General features: G+C 42.2%; 1 protein-coding gene across 4 annotated transcripts in view; it reads right to left on the reverse strand.

Annotated features, from left to right (window-relative positions):
* NOS1 (nitric oxide synthase 1) overlaps positions 1-22,340 on the reverse strand; it is a 136,939-nt gene that overhangs the window by 72,269 nt on the left and 42,330 nt on the right. For all 4 annotated transcript variants that reach the window (XM_027864881.1, XM_027864899.1, XM_027864891.1 and 1 more), the window contains one exon: positions 8,187-8,313. In XM_027864881.1, coding sequence (XP_027720682.1) covers positions 8,187-8,313 — 127 coding nt within the window. The remainder of the gene's footprint in view (positions 1-8,186; positions 8,314-22,340) is intronic.

The raw sequence follows: 22,340 nt of genomic DNA on the forward strand, positions 1-22,340 counted from the left end.
GATAGATAGATAGATAGATAGATAGATAGATAGATAGATAGATAGATGGGTGGATAGATAGATGAAGGAATGGATAGATAGATAGATGATAGATACCAATATAGATAGGTAGACAGATGATAGATTGATAGAGGTAGATAGGTGGACAGATGATAGATTAGATAAATAAGTAAATATAGATGGATGGGTGGACAGACATCCTACCTGCCTTTTATCACTTTGATAATTATCATTTTTATCAATCATATTATAAAAATGATCATTTTTGGTACCAGATTCATAGGGTTCACACCTCAGGGAAACTCAGAAGTCATTGAGTTTAACCCATGTCTGAGCAGGAGTCCCTTCTACAAAATCCCTTAAAAATGGTCATCCAGGTCGACTTTAAGGGCAACATTAAGAGGGAACCCACTGTATCTTGAGGCTGCCCATTCTGCTCTGGAATAGTTCTAATAATTAGGATGTCTTCTGTACATCAAGTTTATATTTGTGTTTTTTCAACTTCTAACCATTGTTCTCAGTTCTGTCCTCTGAGGACAAAAGGACTTAGTCTTATCCTTCTTCCATTTGACAGATCTTCAAGTAACTTTAAGACCTCGATTACAGAATGTAAGAGCTTAAAGGGCCAGCCCTATAGAGATCATCTATTCCACCCCTTAGCAAGCACCCATCCAATCTCAGGCTGAAGACTTCCAGTGATGGGAAAGATATTCCCTTCCAAGGCAGCCCACATCACTTTTAGCTAGGTCTCCAAGTTAAGAAGTTTACCCTGATGGAGCCCACGTATGCCACTCTATGACTTCCATCCATTGATCCTGCTTCTGCCATTGGGAACAAAGTGGAACAAATCTGATCCTTCTTCCAGATGACAGCCCTCTCAAATAATGGAATACATTGAATATCCTCTTTCTTTACCCTTGAGTCATCTTTTCTGTACTCTAAACATCTCTAATTTCTTCATATTCTTTCTTTTTTTTTGCAGCCAAAAACAAGTTTTATTGAAGATTCGCCATATTAGCTAGACTCTCAAGGAATCGAGCATCTGTGGGCTATTGGCTAGATTGTAAGAATCAGAGCCCTTCATATTCTTTCTAATGTCATTTAATCTTTCCAAAAATCCCTGGGGAGCCTGAAATAGGATATTCTTCTTACTCAGTCATATAGCTATGTACAACCCTATTCTGATGGATCTGTGCCCTTATCAATTCTGGAGTATTTATCAATGGTGCAGCTTGCAACCTCCCCCTGCCCCCCTGCCTGTCAATACTGTGTGACTCTCATCCATGTCTCCCTTCCCCCACCCTCCGTAAATCTGCCCCAGAAGGTATACCACATCTACACAGATCATTCAGGGGTTGCTTAGGAATCTTGGTAACCAGCAGCTAATTTGGAAACAAGAGAACAAAGAAGAATACAGGGATGGCTCGATCCCAACTTGCTGACCTAGTTATTCTGACAGTATAGATGCCTTAGGGTGTGGCTACTAGGTCAAAGAATTTCAAGCTGTCTGAGATGTAGTCTTACTCTCTCATTTTATATATGAGGAATCTGAGATCCAGATATGAGAAGCAATGTGCCCAAGGTGACCCAGTTAGTAAACAGCAGAACTGGGCTGGATATAAACCTTGGTCCTTAAGAGATTGTTCCAAAGCACCATTTTGACTGATTGGAAACACACAGGCTGATCTTGGAAGAAGTATTTGGAGGGTTCTAACTGCAGGTTCCATTGTGGCTGGCTGGCACCATCCTACATTGAATTAAAATGCTATTCAAATAAATAATGAGGAAAATACGTGGAAATGGCAGGAGGGCTGAACCCAAACACTGGTAGGCATAAACACAACTTCCTGGCTACACGCTGGCTCTGATCTATTAGCACAATGTGGCTCAGAAGCTAAGTTTTCTGTGGGACATCAAAGGTTATCAACCAGGGGAAATGAAAAACGTCACCAAAGGTTTAGGATAAGCCTTGACCAATGATTTTGGAAGAGGAAGAGGCTGATCTGGACTCATTCTTGAAAAGTCATCATCATGGCTCTCATCAATGGTGAACACTGAGGGCCCTCCTGAACCCTGAAAGCTTCCCAAAGAGCAATGTGAAGTCTCAGAGACTAGTTGACTTCTAAAGAACCTTTCTAGCTTAAAATTTATGATCCTACGAGTCACTCGACTTTTTCTGTGCTTTGTCTATCAGTGAGGAGCTTAATCTAAACGGCTTCTGAGGCACCTTTCAGTTTGAGAGGGGAAGTGGGAATTCTGTTATTTAATATGGGTTGGATTACATGACTGCTGAAGTGCCTTCCAACTCTTGAATTCTGTGATTCTGTGAAATCCATGAACCTATGAATTCAACTCGCCTCAGTTTCTCCTCTAAAATGAAGGGATTGGATGAGACGACCTATGTGCCTTCTAGCTCCAAATCTGAGACTTTCCATAGGTTGTCAAGTCAGAAATCTTTCACTTGGCAGTCAGTGATCCAATTGATCTGAGGAAGATAACTAATACCCTTCAGCCCTACTCCTCTCTACCAAGGCTGCCATGACACTCCCTGGAACAACCCCTGACTCCATAAGCCTCAGAATTCTTTTTTTTCTGAGTGATTAACCATGATGACCACATTTGGGTCTTGAATTTATAGCAGTATAGATTCAAAGTGAGGAGGGACCTTAGAGGTCATTTAGTCCAATCCCTTCATTTTACAGATGGGGAAACTGAGGCCCAGAGAAAGGAAGTGACTTTCCAACATGTGTCACAGGTGATACATGGCAGAGCCAGGATTCAAATCTAGGTCACGTGGGTCCAGTGGTATTTCCACTGTAATACTTTGCCTCCATGCCCCCCAGGTCACCCGAGGAAGAGAGCATGAGTAAGACGAAGAGGATTCCCAAATGAGCCAACCTGGGATAAGAGGCTGTCCAGTCCTGGGGATAAGCAGGATCAAGGGGAAGCCAGAAGGACGGGATGGGGGGTGGATAGAGCAGCTTATATCTGGGGATTTGGGAAGCTCTCATATAGAAATTAATCTCAGAACACAGGATATTTCTAAAATGCTTAGGGAACTACTGTCAAAAAGCTTAGGAAAGAGAGTCAGGGTTGTTTTGCTCAAGGGATAGACTTTAAGGAAATCGATGGAGACTCTGGGATGTTACTTCATTTAGCCAGTGAAAGCGGCTGACTCAGATGGGAGAAAACTACATAGGTCCAGATAGTAGCTATTCTAGCTCAACAAGGATCATGTTTTTACTCTCTCTCTCTCTCTGTCTCTTTGTCCTGTCTCTCTGTCTTTCTCTGTCTCTGTCTCTCTGTGTCTCTGTCTCTCTCAGTGTCTGTCTCTCTATCTCTGTCTCTCGCTTTCTGTTTCTGTCTGTCTGTATGTCTCTTTCTCTCTCTCTCTGGATAGAAGAAAAACTTCTAGAGGGTATGTTTAGCATCTGATTATGCTCAAGAGGTCTGTTGTGGTGTGCAAGAGTGAAGTCAGAAGACCTAGGTCTACATTCCCATGCTGCCTCTAACCAGCTGGGTGACCTTAGACAAATTACTGAACCTCTTTGAAATTCAGTTTCTTTCATCTATAAAATGTCCATAATCACCACCCTTCTTTGGTCCTCAGTTTCCTTATCTGTAAAATGAGCCATTAGAATAGTGTCTCCTCCAGTGTTAAATTTACAAATCTCTCTGTGCCTCAGTTTCTTCAGAGGTGAAAGGAATAGATTGGTCTAGATGTCCACTAAGATCTCTCCCACCTCTGAATCTATGTTCCTGCAATTAGGTGAGATGTGCAAGTGCTTTGAAAACTAGAAAATGCTATCTCAAAGTAAGGTATTATGCTTTCATACTTAGAGTCAGAAAGCCCAGGTTCAAGTCCAGACTCTGACACTAGCTGTCAAGAGCAAATAGTTATGCTTCTATAAATCTCTATTTTCTCATGAGGAAAATGGGCATAATAACTATTGTACCACCTAACTTGTGGAGTTTATGTTGCTGTGAAGTGCTCTATGAGAACTTATTATTATTAATCCTAAATTCTAAATGAGACTATGAGATCTCATTATTATTATTATTATTATTTTGTCCTCATCTTATATATAGTGGAGTACTGATCCGAATGGTCTTGGGACAAGTTACTTTTCTAACTATTTACTATTGATGATATTGGTGTGAAGAAAAGTTTGATTTTTTTGGGGTGAGGCAATCAGGGTTAAGTGACTTGTCCAGGGTCACACAGGAAAAGTTTATTTTGAAGCTTTGAATCTTTCCCTTCTGATAGACTGGATTTTCATCCACCTTTTAAAAAATATTGAAAACAGACCTATTCAGACTCCTGTTTCCTGTCTGTCTGTCTGTTCCTTTCTACTGCCAGCAAAGCTGTTTCTGGTTGGGTGGTGATTCCTTATGTAGAGATGAACAATAACATCCCTTTGACCCTACAGAGAGCAGAAAAGAGATAGCCTACACAAATGACACCCACTGCGAAGTTTTATCCTGGGCTTGGACTCCCTGGAGTGGCTAAGGTAATGTTAATACCACCTGGAAATGTGGAAATGCCTCTAAACAGATTTTGACATTTTGAAGCTGACACCAGTCCATTATTTCCCTGGGGGATGAGGAAATGCCATGGTTCTGATGAGGTACTGTGTATAAGTGTGTGTGTGTGTGTGTGTGTGTTTGTGTGTGTGTGTGTGTGAAAGAGAGACAGAGAGAGACAGAGAGAGACAGAGACAGAGAGAGAGAGAGAGTTTAATTTAATAGTTTCCCATTCTAACCTCTCTGTGAGGTCATATATAAAGCACAGAGTGGTTGGGTGGGACCAGGACATCACACAACTTTGCTGAGAACAGGCTGGGTGCAAGGAGGCTCTCACTCCTCTCTCATTCCTCTGACATTTACTCCCTAACCCATTTCCCCGCTTAATTCCACCACAGGCAGGGATTGATTTGAAGTCAATTATCATCAGAAAACAGATGTTGTCCAGACAGTTGCGGTTCTCTCCCCATTTTCACCGCAGGTCCTCATAGAGATGAAAGCAGCCTTCTGTAATGGGATGCTACCCGTTGGAGAAAATCATGTAAGGACTCTATCCCAACCAATGCTAACAAAAGGCAAGTGTCACCAGGCTAACAGAAAAATGGCCTTCTCTTCTGGCATTTATCAATTTTAAAGTTTTCACCAGAGGTAGAAAATGACCTGAGCTTAGGTTGTTTCCATCAATTATGCATGTGAAAGTGCTACTGTAAAAACATAGCAGAGATGATAGTGGTAGATAACTCCCAGTCCAGTGAGTTAAGAACATCTGGGTTCAAATCTTCCTTCCATCTAGATACCTATTTGCTGTCTACAGATGAGTTGTTTAGCCCCTCAAGGCCTCTATCCTAAATTTCTAAGGCTACAGTTTGGAGTAATGGATAAAGAGCCAGCCTTAGGGTCAGGATGCCCTGGGCTAGCTAACATCCCACCTCTGACACAAGCACCTTTAAGTGGCCCAGGCACCAACATAAGATTGGAGAGAAGGCGGGAGTGGGCTATTGGTAGAGGGAGCTTGTTCAATAGGGAGCTGGTTCCTTACACCATTTAAATCATAGGGCCAGTCCTAGTTCTTCAAATTACTGTTGTTGAGTCATTTCAGTTGTGTCTGAATCTTCATGACCCAATTTGGGGTTTTCTTGGCAGAGATACGGTTTGTCATTTCCTTCTCCGGCTTATTTTATAGATGAGGAAAGTGAGATAAACAAGGTAAAGTGACTTGCCCAGGGTCACACAGCTAGCAAGTGTCTAAGGCTGGATTTGAACTCAGGAAGATGAGTTTTCCTGACTCCAGGGAAGGTACTCTATTCAGTGCAGAATCACCTAGCTGCCCCAGTTCCTTAAATAATAATGATAATAACTGACATTTATATAACACTCTAAGAGTTGCGAAGTATTTTATATATGTATGTGTATGTGTGCATATATGGCTATGTATGTATCTGTATATATATGTACATATACACACATACACACAAATACTCATTTGCTCTCCATAAAAACCCTAGAAGATAAATAATACTACAGTCCTTTGGACCTAGTTTTGAAAAATCATATTTGTGACCCTGGGCAAGTCACAACCTCTCAGTGCTTTAGGCAACTATCAATAGTTGAAGAAAAGGTGCTGATCTGTACCTGTAGAGGGAGTTTCCTCCCCTGGAAGGTCCCTATGCCAAAGGAATCACAGATCCAGTCTCAAACCCCTATAAATACCTAGGCAGAGCTAGGTACACCAAGAGCTAGGTACCTAGTTAGAGCTAGGTGCACTAGCTACGCACCAAAACCTGGTCAGTGTGTCTCATCACTCATGGAATAAAGAATTCTGAGGCTTACATAGTCTCACAAAACCACACAAGGTAGATATATTCTGAAGGCATTTTTTTTATAGAGGAGGAAACTGAGGCAGGGAGAGGTTGAATGATTTGTCCAGGAGCCCATAGCTAGTCAGGGACAACTAGGTGGCACGGTGGATAGAGCACAGGGCTTGGAGGGAAGAAGACTCATCTTCTTGAGTTCAAATGTGGCCTCAGATACTTATCAGCTATGTGACCCCAGGCAAATCATTTCACCCTGTTTGCCTCACTTCTTTCAGCTGTAAAATGAGCTGGAGAAGGAAAGGGCAAACCACAAGAAACCCCCAAATGGGGTCATGAAAAGCCGGCCACGACTGAGATGACTCATAGTAGCAACCATAGCTTGTACAGGTCTGAGGCAGTATTTGGACTCAGGTCTTCTTGACTCCCAACCTAGTGCTGTATCTGGGGCCTCAGCAGGCATGCAGTCCAATCTCCTACCTGAACTTCAGTCCCCTTTACAGCATCTTTGACAAGTGGTCACCTAGCTTCTGTTAGAACACCTCCGAGGACGGGCAGCTCTCCACCTCCTGAGGCAGCCTTTCTCACTTTTTGGACAGCTGCTATTGTTAGAATATTATTTTTCCTGACATCCATTGAAATCTAACTGCCTGCAACTTCCACCCACTGCTCCTGCAGAACAAGACTTATCCCTGCTTCATATGACAACTTTGAAAACACAGATCGTGTTTTCCCCTCAGGCCCTTTTTTTCTCTGCAGACAATCTTCTTATGGCTTGTGAGTTCCTTGAGGTCAGAGATTGTCTTTGTAGCCCCAGCTTAGCACAGCGCTTGGCACATAGCTGCTTAATGAAAATTAAGTGATGGATTGATATGGCATGCCCTCCAGGCCTCTCATCATCCAGGTCACCATTCCTTGAATGGGTTCCATTTGGTCCATGTCTTTCCTAAAATGTGGCACCTGGACCTGAACAAAGTAGATTAAGGATCAAAGCCTAGCCTGGAGGCAGCATGAATTAGCAGAAGACTCAGCTTAGTCAGAAAACTTGCTTTCAAATCCTAGGTGTGGTATTTACTACTTTTGTGATTTTGGCCAAATTCCTCTACCTGTCTTGGTCTCAGGTACCTTACCTATAAACTGAATGTGCTTAAAATGTGTCTCGTCTAAGGACCTTCCAACCGCTGACATCCCCTGTTCTAAGGCCCCTCCCAGCTCTGATATTCCCTGTTCTAAGGCCCCTCCCAGCTTTGACATTCCCTGTTCTAGGGTCCTTCCCAGTTCTGACATCCCCTGTTCTAAGGTCCCTCCCAGCTTTGAGATTCCCTGTTCTAAGGTCCCTCCCAGGTCTGACATTCCCTGTTCTAAGTCCTTCCCAGGTCAGATATGCTCTGTTCTAAAGGTCCTCCCAGGTCTGACTAGAAAGAAAAGCTGAAGAATCATAAGGCATTGACAATCTGCAGTAAATACACATTTACTTCTAGAAATGTGTCTGACTGGGTGATACCCTTCAATGACCTAGACCTGAGATATAACTCAGGCCAGGCATCTGGCTCCTAGCCTCTCAAGTACTCTATATTTTTCCATACAGTAGGAGTTCCAACTAAGTCATGGTCTCTGAAAGCTTATAGTCTCCAGTGGAGTGGACTGGGATACAATAAACATATTAGAAGAACCTATTTCTTTTCTCTCTCTCTTCCTCTCTCTCTGTGTATGTGTGTGTGTGTACATGACTCTAGGGGTAACTCAATTTGGTTCAATTCATTCTGGTTCCAGTTTAGTTTAATTTGACAAATATTTATCAAGCACTTATTCCATGCAAGGCACTCAGTCCCTATTAGCCAAGGCCCTTACCTGTTCCTTTTCTGAATATGGGTTGTTTAAGACAACGGGCATGTTGTTCTTCCCCCACAAATCATTGAAGACACGATCATTCTCCATCCCAAGTGGCAGAAGCTTTTGGGACTTTGCTTCCAAGTCTCTGTAAATGAGAATGCAGGGGACAGTGGTTAGGGGGATGGAATGGGAGACATCAGAGTTGTCTCAATCTGAAGGTACTAAGAATGGGTCACTTTGGGGCTCGTCTTTCATAGAATCATAAAATGTGATAGTTGAAAGTGATCTCAGTTTTCACCTAACTCTAGCCCAACTCACATACAGAAAAGGAATTCTCACTAGAACATTTACAAAGTATCCACCTAGCCTCTGCTTGAAGTCTTTCAGGGAAGGGAAACTTCTTAAGCCATCCCATTCCACTTGGGCACAGCTCTCATTGTGAGAAAGTTTTTCTTTTACTTCCATGGTCTTGAATCAGTGAGTGAACAAGCACCTATTAGGCACCTGTTGTGTGCCAGACACTATATTAGATGCTAAGGACAAAAAATGAAAGTCTCTGCTCTCATGGACCTTACATTTTACTGAGCACATCACAATATGCACACAATCAATTAATCTATAAGCATTTATTAAATACTTCCTATATGCCAGGCACAGGGCGAGGTGTTGGGTATAGAATGACAAAGAATGAAGCAATCTTCCCTCAAGGAGCTCCGTTGGAGGACTCAAACACATTGACATACACTATATATGCATATGTGCATATATATACATATACATATATAATGTGTATATATATATGTGTATATATATGTGATAGATAAATAGTAATTGTTTGGGGGAAGGGATGAGCAGCTGGGGATTAGAGTGTGATCAGGAAAGGCTTTCTATAGAAGGTGGAACTTAAGCCAAGTCTTGGAGGAGCCAAGGAATTCTAAGACTTTAAAGGACCCTTCACAGAATCAGAGGGCAATGAGATGCCGTGTGGAGCAAAAGAATTTTGGATGATTTGCCACCAGGAGACTGGGTTCAAGTCCCAGTTCTCACTAGCTATGTGGCAATTCACCTCTTTGATCCTCATTTTCCTTGTCTGTAAAATCTTGGAGGGTTTGTAAACCTACAATTGCTACTAAAATGTGAGGGGTTTTTTGTTTCTGTTTTTTGTTTTTTTGCTTTTTGGTGAGGCACTCGGGGTTAAATGACTTTCCCAGGGTCACACAGCTAGTAAGAGTTATGTGTCTGAGACTGGATTTGAATTCACGTCTTCCTGACTCCATGGCTAGAGAGAGCTCTATCCACTGAGCCATTTAACTGCCCCCTGAAATGTGAGTTATTAACTCTGAGAGAAGATCACTCATAAAGTACCATCAACAAAAGGAATTAAAGAAATTTAAATTGTTAGAGCAAAGGAGGTGAGGAAAATGGATCAACTTGGTGATATTTTATTTAGCATAGGATCAAAGGATCATAGTTTTAGAGGTAGAAGGGACTTTAGACACCATCTAGTCTAATCTGTTCATTTTACAGGTAAAGAAACTGAGGTCTAGAGAGGTAAAATACCTTGCCCAAGTCACACAGGAAGGAAGTGATAGAGCTGGGATTTGAACTCAAGGCTCCTATTCCAATCAGCAATCTTTCACTATGTTACATGCCTCCAAGACCTAACCTTTATGACCTTTTTCCCACATGGACTTAGAGACATCAAATTGGAAGGACTCTTACAGATCTCTTCTCTGAATCCCTTCATTTGACATGTAATGAAGCTTTGGTTTTGAACATATCCAGATCACTTAATATGGAGGCATTCATGTGGAAAACACTAGGGACTTGCTTCTTGGGGAAGGTGTTCTGTATTCCCCTACCATGTAGGTGGGAATAGCCTCTTTCCACTGGCTTTAAAATTAGAATTGGCTGTGTTTAAAACTGCCAGACTGAAACAGTCTCTCTCCAGTGGCATAAGGATATGTGTGACAGTCTTATTCACCCATGGTATGGGCACCATGAACTGATCTGGGTAAGGGTAAAGATTATCTCCTTCCCCATTTCCCCCATAAGCCTTATGGCCCTGAGAAATGGCCTGGGGTGTCTAGGCATAGGAAATGAAGTCCCGGACCTAAAAGTTTGAGCCATGGTGACTTTGGAAATAGGATTCCAGACTAAATGTTGCTGCCAGTCTAGCAGGTAAGCCCTAAGAATCCAGAATGCTTAGGTACAAGCCTAAGGGGGCTTTGGACTTGAAACTTGGTGGGACCATGCCATATAGGAACTGACCTAATCTGCAAACTTGACTCTTTTCCCCTCCCCAGAGATTGAAGTGGGCAACAGGGTAAAATATGCTCCCACCCAAGTGTAAATGGGGAGGTGTATATATATATATATATATATATATATATATATATTGCTTTATCTTTGAGGTAAATATTCCTTTGTAAAAGCTAATCTGACTATTAGTAGTTAACAAATGGTTAAATAGAACCAGGGTATAGGGAAACCTTAAAACTGGAGGAACACTAAACTGATTTGACGAGATGATCCCAGAGGAGTCTGGGTCATAAAGCTGACACGCCATTTTCCAGCTCTCCTCAAATAAAAACCAATCCTCTGAGACTCATGAAGGGTAAAACCTGCAAAATTGGAGACTGGGTATTGACCTACCATGATGGGGTCGTAATGAAGGTGCCATGTTGCCTTGACAGGCATGAGATGCTGGAAGTGGCAATGAGAGCAGGGAATGAGATGCTGGGGATGTATCCAATGGGAGGCTGATGCACTGGAGCCAGTGGCAGAGAGACTAGATTACCACCAGTCCCCTTAAGGGTACTGGAGAACCCTGGAAGAGGCGTGAAATGGAACACACTTGGCCTTTTAGTTACTAGGAGCCAGGGTAGTTACTTAGATATAGAAGATGAAACCAATGCCCAGAGCAGTCAAATGACTTGACCAGGGTCCCGTAGGTTCCATTGTGCCGCAAGCTGTCTTGCATGACTGCATGCTTTTCACCTCCCAAATCCCAGTTGTGAGGGATCTGGTGCACTCCTTGCTTTAGGCAGTCCCTTGAAGTCCACCTGGGTCCTTTGGCTAAGTAACTTCCAACCAATTTTAAGGGGGTAGGGGAAGGAAATAAGTCACATGGGTCAAGGCAATGATTTGACAAGGCAATGCCAGTTGAAGCTAAAATTTTCAGGGTAAACAAGAGCTACTCCCCCAAATAGCGGGGAAAGCCAACAGTAAGAAAGCCAATAAGTCCAAGACGCAGAAAGACTGACACCAGGGAAAAGGCCTGTCCTGCTTAGCCAGTGTGAGTGGAATCCTTGGGATAGATTGATTTGTAGAGCTCAGAGTGGAGAGAATTCTTAGGATCTCCCCTGGAGATCCTGGTGGAAACACCAGGAGCTTGGCTCTCCCACATAAAGTTGCAGAGGGCAGGGGATGATTTGGGGAGGGATGTGGTGGATGAGATCCAGGTCCAACAGGACTCCATGGAACTGTCTGAATCCTTTCATTGTGCAAGAACTAGGAGACACATTAAGGTGTTTCAAACAAGTAGGACATTGGTTGAGACTTGGAAACCTTTGAATTTGTAGGGACAAGATTTAATTTTAGTAAGGGGCACAGTGGAAAGGCTGATCTATTGGGGGTAATTAGACCTGGGTTCAAATCCTGTGTCCCTCCTTGCTGACTGTGTGACCCTGAGTAAATCACTTGATTTCTCTGGGCTCCAGTTTCCCAATCTGTAAATTGAGAAGGTTGTACTAGATGACCTCTAAGGTCCCTTTCTGTTCTCTATGATCTTAAATTTATCAAATAATCTCTTAGGGGCATCAGGAGAAATGTAACTAAAACCACTGTCAATGGAGATGAACTGGTACTGTGGAAAGTACATTTTGTCTTGGGTTTGGAACACGGGAATTGGAAACTTAGCATTGAAACTTACTAGTGGTGTAACCTTAGTAAAGCACTTAAGATTTCTGTGCCTTAGTTTTCTTATTTATAGAATGGGGCTATCAATACTTCCTATATAAATATGTATAAGATATATATGCACATATACATACATGTATACGTACACATATATATTCATATATATATCTATATCTATGTCTATGTCTACATCTATCCATGTCCAAGTCCACATCTATATTTATATCTATGTTGACATCTATCTATATATAGTTACATCTATATCTTGTAAATGTTTGGCTAATGGTAGTTGATACCTAAGGTAAGTGAGGAGATAGTAAGAGAGCAGCTCATTGCCCTTGATAAATTCAAGTCATCTGATCCAGTTGACTTACATCCGAGGGCACCAAAACAAGGGGCAGATGAGATAGCTGAACTGCTGTCTGTTACATCTATACGACTATGTTGAGCAAGAATGCTGTTGCAGGATTGGAGAAGGGTCAATGTCCTGATTTTCAAAAAAAAAGAAGAGAATGGAAGTTGTAAACTTCAGCCCAGCGAGCTTGACTTTGGTTCCTGGCAGCATTCTAGAAAGTGTTACTAAAGGGATGGTTAATGGACAGCTAGAAAGAGAAGCAGTGATCACAGAGAACCAATATTGCATTAGTAAGAACAGGTCATGCTAAACTAACCTTATTTCCTTTTTTGAGCAGCTTACTCAATTTATTAGGAGAATATGTCAAAATACTTCACTTAGATTTTAGCAAAGCATTTGATAAAACATCTCCTGCTCTTCTTGTGGGAAAGATGGAGAGATGTTGGCTAGAAGATAGATTAGATAGCTTCGGAACTAGTCGAATGGTCAGATTCAAAGTGTAGTCATGAAGGGTCCGGGTTAATATGGCAGGAGGATTCCAGTGAGGTCCTCCAGGGAACTGTACTTGGCCATGTGTGGCTGTTGAACAAGTTTATCATTGACTTGGACAAAGGCATCAATGATCATTCTTGTCAAATGCGCAGATGATGCTGCCCTAGGCAGACCCCATCTGAATTACTGTGTTTAGTTCTGTGTACCATATTTTAGAGAAGACATTAATCAGATGGGGAGCATCCAGAGAAGGGCAATCAGGATAGGATCAGTCAGTCAACAAGCATTTATTAAGTGCTTACTATGTGTAAGGAACCAAACTAAGCATAGGGGACACAAAGCAAGGAAAAACTCCCCATAGTACCTGCCCTCAAGGAGCTCATCTTTGAATGGGGGATCACAGATTGAATTGGACCCTAGAGGCCACTGAGTCCAACCCCCTCATTTTACTGATGAGGATGCTGAAGCAAGAGAGGTTAAGTGACAGGCCCAGATCATATAGATAGGAATCACTAGGTATATGTTGCAAAGGGATTGATTTAGGTTTGATATAAGACAGTTTCCTAACAAAGAGAACAACTGAAATGGACTTGGAGGCAGGCTTCCACTTACAGGAGGACTTCAAGCCAAGGTGGGCAAACACCTGTCAGGTGGGTTGGGGGAACTGGTTCCTGTTCAGAAAGATGCTGAGGGGTCACTTCTGGAATTCTGTGAGTCTATGATGGCTCTGGGGATTGAAGTAGAGGGAGGAGATAGGAATGAGTTATAAACCTGGGTGACTGGGAGGATGGTGGCGCCCTCAATAGAAATAGAGAAGTTGGGAAAAGGGAAAGATAGCTTTGGGGAGGATGAGAGTGAATTGTGCTTTGGACAGGTTGCTTTTGAGATTTCAAGTGGTCCAGTAGGCAGCTGCCATCAGTTATCTCTGCCTTGGTCTGACTTATTTGTAGGCACTTTCATTCCAGGATGCTTGTTGTTATTTAGTCATTTTTCAGTCATGTCTGACTCTCTGTGGCCCCATTCAGTGTTTTTTGGCAAAGATACTGAAGTGGTATATCACTTCCTTCTCCAGCTCATTTTACAGATGAGGAAACTGAGGCAGACAGGGTTAAGTGACTTGCCCAAGGTCACATAGCTAGTAAATAGCTATGGCCAGATTTGAACTCAGGTCCTCATGACTCCAGGCCTGGCACTCCATCTACTATGCCACCTAGCTGCCCCCGACCCAAACCTCGATGTTTATTTGGCTTCAAATTCCTGGCTTTGCTTTGAATTATAAACTCTCAGGTATGTTCATAGGTTAAGACCCAGCATATACCAGCCCCTTCCTCTACGCTTCTGGTCCTGTCTACTCATCTTACACCCATGTCCCTGGATAAAAATCAGAATGGATCTTCTCCGTTAGATTGCGGGCTCTTCTATTACTTGTGAGCTACTCAAAAATACTGGGCAACTTGTCTTTCTTTTCACCCCCAGAGCTTAGCACAGTGCCTGGCACATTTGTTGTTGCTGTTGGTGAGTCATTCAGTTATGACACTCTCTGCGATCCCATGGACTGTACCACACCAATACTATGTGGTTTTATTGACAAAGATATTGGAGTGGTTTGCCATTTTCTTTTCCAGTGGATTAAGACAAACAGAGGTTAAATGACTTGCCCAGGGACACACAGCTATTTAAACTCAGGTCTTCCTGACTTTAGGCCCAGCACTTTGTCCACTGAGCCACCTATCTGCCTTCGCTTGACACATAGTAGGTGCTTAATCAATGCTTATTGACTGACAATTAGACCCACCTACTCAGTACAGCATGTTATAAGGTTGATAAGTAACAAAAAAGATCCATCTTTCACTTCCATGACTCTGCACTGGCCGTTCCCAATCATTGGAATGTTTTCCCTCCTCACCTCTACCTTTTAGAATTCCTGGCTTCCTTTAAGATTCAACTGAAATGTCACCTTCTGCAGGAAGTCCTTCCCATTTCTCTCAGCCACTATGTCTTTCCCTCTAAGGTTACTTTATATCTACTTCATATGTAGTTTGGATAGATTTAGTTACGTAAATGTTTTCCACCATCATCTCTCCCATTTAAGTTTTTAATAAATGCTTGTTGACTGACTCTAAGAACTCTAAGAGACTCCAATGACCACTGAGTCCAGTGATTCCCAACAGTTTTGATTCCATGAACCCGTTTCAACAAGAATAAAAATCACTTTCTGAAATTCAGGGTAATTTAATACACTACTCAAAATGTTCTGTAATTATTTACTGCTTAAAGTCCAGTAAAGAGTTTTTAGCATGGACCCCTTGTACCATCATTGAAAACCCCAAGAGGTTTGAGAACCTCCAAATGGAAACCACTGATCTAATCCAACCCATATCTGAAAAAGAATCCCCTGTGCCATGACCCTGATAGATGGTTATCCAGCCTTAGGGTGATGGCCTCTAGTGAGGTACAACCCACTGCCTTCTGAGGTGGTCTGTTCTACTTGGAGACTGTTACCAATCATTGTCAACTTTTTCTTTACATTAAGCAAAGGTAAATAGTGCTTCCCTGGGACCAAGCAGAAAAAAATTCTAAGAGATAGAATGGTTCAATGTACTCAGAGTATAAAAGGGGGAAGAGGGCGAAATTACATGGGCTCACTAGTGAGGACACTCAGCAATCTTTACAATTTCCTTCCTCTTGCAAAGTCTGGTTCCTCTCAGAACCTCCATTTTAAGGAAAGCATCTAGGGCAGTCATGCCCTCCTTTCTCTCCAGACACCAATCCTGACTCTATAGGCTTTCTCCAACATGAGCCTATGCAGATGATTTCCCTCTCCCCCTACTTCTCAAATGCTTTTTGTGTGGTCTTCCCCAATTAGAATATAAGCTTCTCGAAGGCATTGTTGTTCAGTCATTTCAGTTATGTTCAACTCTTTGTGACCCATTTTGGAGTTTTCTTGGTAAAGATACTGGAGTGGTTTACCATTTCCTTCTCCAGTTCATTTTACATATGAGGAAACTGAGGCAAACAGGGATAAGTGATTTGCTCCAGGGTCACATAGTAAGTGTCTGAGGCCAGACTTTTTTTTAGTGAGGCAATTGGGGTTAAGTGACTTTCCCAGAGTCAAACAGCTAGGAAGTATTATGTGTCTGAGGCTGGATTTGAACTCAGGTCCTCCTGACTCCAGGGCTGGTGCTCTATTGACTGTGCCACCTAGCTGCCCTGTAAGGCCAGATGTGAACTCAGTAAGAGGAGCCTTCCTGACTCCAGGCCCAGCACTCTATCCGTGGTGCCACCTAGCTGCCATCCTTAAGGGTAGGGATTGCTTTTTTTTTCTTTCTTATATATTTACATTCCTAGTGCTTAGCACAGAGCCTTGCACTTTAGAAGGTCCTTAATAAATGCTTGTTGACTTGACTTGGCTTACACTATTATGGCCAAAGATTAAAATTCTTTCCATTTTATAGGGTCATAGAATCGAGAATATTAGAGTTGGAAGGAAGCTCTGAGGTTATGTCATCCAGTTTGCACCTGACTGAAAATCTGCTTCAGTGGCAAGGACAAGTGGTCCTCCAGTTTTTGTTTGAAATCCTCTAGGGAGGAATGATAGGATTCCTTCCTTATTCTTAGAGACCTTTGTAATTATCAGAGGGAACATTCTGTTTTACCTTCTTCAAAATATCTACTTATGACATTTTCTTAGTGGCTTTTAATCTAAGATGCTTCATAAGTCAGTGCTATCTAGGGGTGACAAGCAGGGCAAATATTTTCTATATGATATTCCATCTCCCATCTCTGTGCTTCCATACTGGCTGTCACCCATGCCTGAAATGCACTCTGTCCTTATTTGCACCTCTGAGAAACCCTAGTTTCCTTCAAGGCTCAGCCCTCCCTTACAGGAAGGTAGGGGGATCTTCCCTGATCCCCCAGCTACTTTTAATGCCTCCTCCCACACTCGCCAAAATCATTTTGCTTCTATTTTGGATTTGCCTACATATAGACATGTTGTCTTTTCCTGCCCTCCTTGGATAGACTGTAAGTTACTTAAGGGCAAGAATCATTTGATTTTGTCTTTGAATCCCTAGCATCTACTACAGTGCCTGGCCTATAGTAGATGATTAATAATACTATTAATTTTGATTATTTTATGAGGGGGTTAACTTGAGGCCAATGAACATGCTTTTAAAAACTATTTTCAGAACTATTTCTATATAATTGGTTTCCTTTGCAATCTTGTGTATTTCATGCATTTAAAGATATTCTGAGGAGAGCTTGATAGGTTTGATCCAACTACCAAAGGGGTCCAAGACACAAAAAAGGTGAAGATAATTTCTCAGAGGTCTCTCCCAGAGTTTTGATGTTCAGACTTTACCATTCTAGGACAAAACCCTGTGATTGAGTAGGAAAACTCAGAGCATGTGCCTAGATGTTGCAGGGACAGAAGATCTAGTATCAGCTGTCCTGTCCCCAGGAGGCAGGGCAGAGGGGACCAGCTAGTTGACTCCTGGCTAATTTTCCTCAGTTTGCACAATAACTAATTGCGGGCCAGTATAGAGTAGCAAATGTTGGAACAACATTGCTGAAGTTAGGTCTAAAATGAAGCCACAAAAAAAGGATTGGGTTTGGCATACTAATAGCTTACTTGTCTCTGATTTTCCATGTGTAAGACCCTCTAAAACAAGAGTTACCCTGACTGCTGCTGCCCTCTTCCCTCCTATCCACTCTATACAGAACCCAAGGAGCAATATTCCAAGTCCAGTAGACACAGGGTGAAGCGGTAGAATTACTGGCTAATGTGAGGCTCAGGGTTTGGCCAGGAACAGGCCTAAAGATAGTAACAGTCAGGGTGGCAGACTGATTCAGGGAGGGGCATCTCCAAGGAAAAAAAATTCCCTAAGCATGAGAGGAAGAGGGGCTACCTTGGGAGGTAGTGAGCTCTCATTCACTGGAAGTCTTCTAGGAAAGAGTGGATGGCCATTTGTCAGAGATGATGCTACATGGGGAATTCTTGTTCAGATGTGAGCTGTACTGATGAGGCCTTTTCCAGTTCTGGGGGTCTATGACTGGAAATGAGAATTGAAGGAGAAAAAAGACTCATGGATGTTTCTGGTGTTATGAACCTGGGTGACTGGGATGATTGATGTTGGAGTCTTTAAAAGAAGTAGGGAATGTTAGACCACAGGATCAAAGCTTTAGGGTTGGAAGACACCTCATTGGCCCTCTAGGTCAACTTCACCCCATTTTACAGATGGGAAGACCAAGGTCTATAGAGGTTAAGTGACTTGGCCAAGATCATGCAGATAGTGGCACAGAATGATGGGGTAAAGATGAGCTCACCTCTCTAAGTTGCTTCTGGTTCTAACTGTGATCCTCTTGCACGCATAGCAACTTATATACATCTTGTTTGTACAGTTCATTTTTAGCATGCCTTCCCCACATTGGACTGAGCTCCTTGAGAGTAGGGATTGTTCTTTGCTTTTCTTTGTATTCCCAGAGTTTAGCATAGTGTCTGGCATAGTGGAGGTGATTAATAAATGTTTATTGTTTCCAGTTGCTGTTTTAAAGTTTCCTGGAGCACTGAGATATAACATCAACCAATAAACAAACATTTATTAAGTACCTACTATGTGCTTGACATTGAACTAAGCGCTGAAGTTACAAAAAGAGGCAAAAGACAGTCACTGTTTTCAAGGAGTTTGTAATCCAATGGAAGAGACAATATGCAAACAAATATATACAAAGCAAGCTATATGCAGGATAAATAGGAAGCAATTAATGGAGGGAAGCTCTGCATGATTTGTTAAAGCTTAGAGAGTTTGTATGTGCCTGAGACAGGACTTGAACCAAGGTCTTTCTAACTTCAAGACCAGTCCTCTATCCATTCATTGAATCATAGGACCACAGAATCATAGTTTCCCAGTTGGAAAGAACCTCAGTGGCCTTCTAAGTCCAACCTACACACCAAAAGAATCCCCATTCTAACCTACCCAACTCTGCTTGAAGATCTCCAAGGAGGGGGAACTCCTCACCTCTTAGGGCAGCCAATTCTGCTTTTGAACAGCTCTAATTTTTGACAAGATTTCCTGACATCAAGCTTAAATATGCTTCTTGATAACACTCCTTGCTCTTGGTTCCACCATCTTTGGGGCCAAACAGGATAAGTCTAATCCTTCCTTCATATGTCAGCCCTTCACATAAGTGAAGACAGCTACCATGTGTCCCCAGACTCTTCTCTTCCCTAGGCTGACCATTTCCAGTTCCTTCATCCATTCCTTGAATATCATGGGCTTGATGCCCTTTGGGATCACTTGGATTGACTTTCTCTGGACGCTGTCCAACTTTATCAGTGTTGTCCCTAAATGCCCAGAACTGAGCCCAGGTCTTCAGATAGGGTCTGATGAGGGTAGAATTGGAAGGGATCTCATAGACCAGCTTGTCTAATCTGTCCCTGCCCAACAAGGACAAGTGGCATTCCAGTCTCTGCTTGAAGTCCTCCAGGGAGGAATCTCAGGATTCTTTCTCACTCTCAGAGATGTTTTCAGTTGTGAGAAAGAACATTCTGCTTTCCTCTCTTCAGAATGTCTTCTGTGAATATTCCCTGAGTGGCTCTTGGGCCATGTCAATGGCATGTCTATCGAAGGTGGTGATAATCACAGCAAATTCTCCATGAGGGAATTAGAGTAGAGAATACCTCTAATGCCCCATCTAGAGCTCATATCCTTTGACTTTACAATGCCTGGTGCAGAGGTCTTCAATAAAACTTTAAAAATCATTTGATGAGGGGGTTGAAAGAGAAGGAGTCCTTAAATGGGGTCTATGAACTCATTTAAATATTTTGTTAACTGTATTTCAATATACCTGCTTCTTTTGTGATCCTTCATATTTTATTTTATGTATTTACAATCACGATTCTGAGGAAGAGTCTCTAGGCTTCATCAAACAGCCTAAGGGGTCTAGGACACACAAAACCCAAAAAATCCTTGGTCTAGAGAATCTCTCTAAGATCTTTTCCAGAATTCACATGCTTGTAAAACCTGGAACATCAGAGGTGCTTAATAAAAGTGTTTTTTTTAAATCATTGATTGACTGATTGATTGATGGGATGGAGGGGGGGGTTTTTAGACTAGGGCAAAGGTTCTTAATTTGAAGCCAGCAAACCTAATACACACACATACATAATATATAAAAATATACATATTTGATGACTGTATTTCCTTTGCAAATCTGTGTATTTTATCTTATGCATTTAAGATTAGATTTGCTCTGTTTGGCTGCAAAAAGGCAGAACCAGGAGTAATTGGTGAATGTTTTAAAGAAGAAAATTTAGGCTCTATGTCAGGAAATCTTGTCAAAAACTAGAGCTGTCCAAAAGTAGGATGGGCTGCCCCAAGAGGTGAGGGACTCTCCCTCCTTGGAGGCCTTCAGGCAGAGTTAGGTAGGTTCAAGTGGGGATTCCTTTGGTATATGGACTGGACTGAGAAGGAGTCCTTCACCAGACTATCCAAGGAGTCCAGGATGCAAAAATATTAAGAGCTCTTGGTTTAGAGGATTTCTGTAAGATCCCTTCCAGAGTTCACATCCTTTGACTTACAATTCCAGGACATAAGCCTGTAAGAGAGGAGGAAGACCTAGAATGTGTGCCTGTGTACTGCAGGGAGAGAAGATCTTGCTTCAGTTCCCCTGTCTCCATGAGGCAGGGCAGTAAGGACCAGCCAGCTGAAATCAGGGTTAATTTTGCTTGGTTTGCACAATAACTAATTACACCCCAGTGTCAAGCAGTAAGCGTTGGAGCAACATTGCTGTAGGCAGGTCTGAAATGGAGCATGTAAAGAAGGACTGTGTTGGGCTTAATAACAGCTTGCTTGTCCCTGATCTTTCATACATGCGACCCCGACTGTAAGATGATAGTAGAGGCATGGGGCTTGGCCAGGAATAGGGCTCATGACAACATCAATCAGAACTGCAAGCCAGGATATGCTCGAGTCCGGGGAGGGCCACCTCAGGAGATAGTGAGTTCCCTGTCACTGGAGGGCTTCCAGCAAAGAATGAATGACCACTTATCAGGGATATTATAGAAGAATTTTTTGTTCAGGTAGAGGTTAGACCACATGGTCTCTGAGCTAACTACCCAGCTTGAAGAAGGTGAATCTGTAATGCAAGAGGTCATATGGGCACTATTCTCCATCAGAGGACCTTGGTTTAAAGCCTGGCCCTGATACTTACTAGTTGTATGGCCTTAAGCAAGTCTCATAATAATAACTGATAGCAACACATATTTTTATATACGTTATTCAATTTTAGCCCATAACAGCCTTTAGAAGTAGATACTATAGGCATAATGTCCTGGACCTTTCACACCATACTGTCTTTACTGGAACCACCTCCCTCCCCCCATCTCCTCTAATTAATCTGAATATACTAAATATAAAGGTTTACATAGCATATACAAGCTAATTTGCTAACAGCAACTTATTTATTTTTTATTTCTGTATAATCAATATATCAAAAAACTTTGCTTCATTTGTGAATGCCAATGCAGATCAAAGACCACTATAACTTAACAGATAAGTCTTAGACTTGGAGTGACTTGCCCATGGTCATACAACCAGTTAAGTGTTAGAAATGGGACTTGAACCGAGACTTCTTGAGTCCAGTGCTACAACTCTATCCACTATTCCCCGCTTCCTCCCTTCTATGTAGAATGGATGACATAGTTATTCTAAAGATGAGGAAACAATCAGTCATCAAATATTTATTAAGTGCTTACTATGTGCCAGGTACCATGTGAAGTGCTGGGGATACAAAGGAAGGTAAAACCACTGTCCCTGACCTTGTGGGGATTACATTCTAATGGGAGAGCAGGGACAGTTTCAGGGTAAGCCATTTGCTCAGAATTCTACAGAGAGCAGGAATAGAATTAGAAATAGGGTGTGAGTCTCTCAAATCAAAGTCTACCCACTGCTAAATATCTGGGTTATCTGGGTTATCTGGCAAGAGTCCTCCTTTGGTGCCTCATCTTGGCATGGGCAGTGACCATAGGTACTTGAAGTTTATGCCAGGAGAACACAGGATCTGGCAGGTCCAAGGCAGAAGATTTCAAGGATGGGTCTAATGATTAAATCATAGATTTAGAGTTGGAAGGGATCATGGGGGTCATCAAGGCCAACTCATTTTAAGGATCAGGAGGCTGACAGATTAAATGACTCAGCTAGCATCATATAGATAATAAGTATCTGAGACAGGATTTGAACTCAGATCATTCTGACTCCAAGTCCACCACTCTAGCCATTATGCCACCTAGGTGGTAGTGGACTATGTCTACATCTATGTCTACATCTATGTCTATGTCTACGTCTATGTCCATGTCCATGTCTATATCTATATGTATTGTCTAAGGACCAATCACAAGTAAGCCT

This window comes from Vombatus ursinus, unplaced genomic scaffold, assembly GCF_900497805.2.
Source record: "Vombatus ursinus unplaced genomic scaffold, bare-nosed wombat genome assembly UNPS02001287.1, whole genome shotgun sequence".
Lineage (NCBI taxonomy): Eukaryota > Metazoa > Chordata > Mammalia > Diprotodontia > Vombatidae > Vombatus > Vombatus ursinus.